A 3,241-nucleotide genomic window follows, 5' to 3' on the forward strand; every position below is an offset into this window, starting at 1 on the left:
GTTGCTATTACAGAAAAATGAACTAAAATTAATCAGTGCCTTCTAGACAGCAAAAAACCCAAAGCAACTAACCAAAACACTTTGAACTTTATAATTACATGGGCTTTTTAGCTTTCTTTGCAAGTTTAAATATCACAATATTTGAAAAGCCCAAAAGGCAGAGAAAAGATCTAAAGATATATTTCCTAACTTTTCATTCTCCCATTTAACTTCTTCACAAGCAGTCCAGTGACCAGAAGACCATTTGCATCTGCCCCTTTACAGGAGATACATTACAGAGCCAGATACATTACAGGATACAAAAGCCAGGATATAAAAGTGCCAGCAGCCCCATCAGAACACAGCTGGAAAGTAAGCAAGTGGTAATACTGTGAAGAAAACTGGGGTGAAAGGGGCAGGCCCATCAGTGATACATACAGATGTAGGTACAGATGTAAAAGAGAAGTACTCTTAAGTAGTGAGAGACAGAAAGGATGAGGTCTGGTGAGAAGTCCCAAGGAAAAGTATCATGGCAAGCCACAGGCCTTTAGAGAAAAAGAGAACTGAAAAGGTGGAGAATTGATTTGGAAGAGCAAAACAGAAGCCAAAGGATTTTCAGGAAGAGTGAAGCTGTTGAAAAGAGGAATACCAAGAAGAAACACCAGAACTGCTGAAATGCCTGGTCATGGAAAAACACATCAAGGAAGGGAAATGTGACCATGCAAAACCATTAGAAATACCTGTGACAAAAAAGTCTAGCCTCAAAAGAGCTATCAAAGGTTCATTTCAAGGTGATTAATTCACTGAAAGAATTCACTGTTGAGAAAATTCAGCAGTCTTTTATTCTTTCCTTTATCTTTGAGCCTCTTCTGTTTGTTCTAGGTCCTTGCACCACCCTGATTCGAAGCTGTCTAGATTTCTTTGTATCTAGATGTAATTGTATCTAGAAGTCTAGAAGTCAGACTCACTGCAACGAGGAATGTCACAATATTCCCAGCGTTTAGTTGGGCTGGTAGTGAAACACCAGGGTCGAGGTTCACCATCGGGATTACGGCAATAATTCATCTTTAGATCCTTCTCTGGAAAACTGAACAGGAAAAATAAGTTTTAAGATATGTCACTAATGGCTGTAACAATTATTCTGTCAGGTTCAGGGTGGTCTTCAGACCACTATGAACAATAAATAGACCATCACAGAATCAGACTCACTTTTCTGGGAGGTATCCATGAGAGTGAGGTTTCTGGGAGTCCCAGCGCTGGCACTCAAGCCCAGACTCTGTTGTTGAAACTACTCCATGATAGTTTTCTCCACTGCAGTGCATGCACTCTACTGTAGGAACAATGCAGAATGAGAGCAAGAGAAACAGAAAGCCCTGGAGGAATTGGTCCATAAACAGTCATACTCATCTGACATGAAGCTCAAGAGCCTGAGCAGAGCACAAAGCTGAAGAACAGTCTTTTTTTTTGAAAATTAAAAGCTTATTTTCCTTGGTAAAATGCCTTTAGCTAGTTGATTACATTTATACTTCTTCATTTAAAAAAAGTCAACATAATAGACTATAGTTTTTAAAAGAGCTGAATTTAAACTACTAAGTGGTATTTTAAAATCTATGCCTTGCTACTGTCATGTTTTGTTGAGTTTTGCACTAGCAACTGTCATGTGGTTGAATTCTAAGACTATGATATGTGACTACACTCATATACCATTTTTTTATCTAGGGAAAAAAAAGATTTTGAATAGCTATTTTGAGAGTCTTTTGATATCTTCCTTCTTGGTGTCGAAAATGTCTTTGGAAAGTTTCAGTTTGAACTAAACTCAAGTTTGGAACAAATATTCAATTAAAACTAAAAGTATCTGAGTAACTTCACATTCTTGAAAACACATCTTGCAAAAATGGAAAGAAGTTAGTATGTGTACTCTGACCTTCACACTCAGGGATGTTACAGTAATCAAATCTGGTATCAGGGTCTGTTGTGTAACACCAGGGTCCCTTTTCGTCGTTATCGGGGTTTCTGCAGTAGTTTTCTTCCAGTCCTGCATTGGGATACTTTTCAGGGGTATAACTAGAACAGAATTAAATGGGATTACAGAATAAGGCAAGTGTCCCAATTCTTCAGCTGAGAACTCTAAAAACTAAATCTTTATCTGAGGACTGTTTTGTAGATCTTGGTGTTTAGAGGTCTCTTAATTGTTAATGTGTGCCATTGCTGAAGAGTTAGAAGTGTCATAGCAATAGACCTCAGGAAATACAGTGGCTCTAAGGCCAGTCATGTCTTTAATACTTGCATTTACTTTAACTATTTGGTTTCCAGCAATTACTGCTCAGTCAAGATACCATGTAGCGTGTAGTGAATAGTTTCCTCTGGGACATGTTCCCTGGGAGATGCAAGGAGAAGATATTTGCTGAATGTGAGAGTCCTCTGTAGTCTGAATACTATAAATTCTGAATAGAATGTTACTAAATAAAACCAATTAGGTGTTTTTCATTAAATGCAAGAAATACTACCATGTTAATTGTGGATTCACTGGTAAAATTATGTACTTCTATCCCATCTGCCACATGTTATACCTATGGCGAAGAGAGAAGTCCTGGTGAGATTAATGGTAAATTCTTATTTCAGCAGAACCACATGCTTGCCTATCTGGTATTTTGCTCATGTAAGGACCACAAAATTTAAATGCAACTGCCAAGGCTGACAATGTCTCTATTGATCATGTAGCACCACTTGGAGGTCTCTGAGTTACAACTCAGATTAGAGAAATATCTTATTCTAGATAGGTACAAAAATATTTTATAAGAAGATTTCTAATACCAAACAAATTGCTTACAAGACTAATTAGCACATATGCATGGCTTAACAATGTTTCAGAAAAATATATAAACAGATATTAAAAGGCCTTACTTTGGTTTATGTGGGGAATTATCAGCCCACTTCTGGCATCGCACACCTTTCTGAGTTTTGGCTTCTGTTCCTCTGTAATCCACTCCTTTTCCCTCCTTGCATTCTAGAAGATAAACTGAAATGATATGTGCTTATTTAATCAGTATCATGACATGTTCATTGGATTCTAGCATATAACCCCCCCATTTTCATGTTAATATATTTAAATACATTTAGTCATATTTTGACTTTCTTATGCTGTCAAAAATAATTCACATTATAAAAACCTACTAGTTATCTGATGCCTAAATTGTACTAATTGGGACTGAAAAATTTATGGGAAAGCAAAATCTTCCATGCCAGAATTCCAGAGAAATAA

At 37.0% G+C, this 3,241-nt stretch overlaps 1 protein-coding gene across 1 annotated transcript in view; it reads right to left on the minus strand.

Annotated features, from left to right (window-relative positions):
• Positions 1 to 947: 947 nt before the first annotated feature.
• Positions 948 to 3,241, minus strand: part of LOC108643310 (plasminogen-like) — a gene marked incomplete at its 3' end in the record, with an annotated part of 12,263 nt that continues 9,969 nt past the window's right edge. The window contains exons 4-7 of the mRNA XM_029961623.1: positions 2,884 to 2,998; positions 1,904 to 2,043; positions 1,189 to 1,309; positions 948 to 1,066 (exon numbers count right to left, since the gene is read on the minus strand). Of these exons, the coding sequence (XP_029817483.1) occupies positions 948 to 1,066; positions 1,189 to 1,309; positions 1,904 to 2,043; positions 2,884 to 2,998 (495 nt within the window). The remainder of the gene's footprint in view (positions 1,067 to 1,188; positions 1,310 to 1,903; positions 2,044 to 2,883; positions 2,999 to 3,241) is intronic.

Source organism: Manacus vitellinus, unplaced genomic scaffold, assembly GCF_001715985.3.
Source record: "Manacus vitellinus isolate BGI_N305 unplaced genomic scaffold, ASM171598v3 scaffold_37_pilon, whole genome shotgun sequence".
Taxonomy (NCBI): Eukaryota; Metazoa; Chordata; class Aves; order Passeriformes; family Pipridae; genus Manacus; species Manacus vitellinus.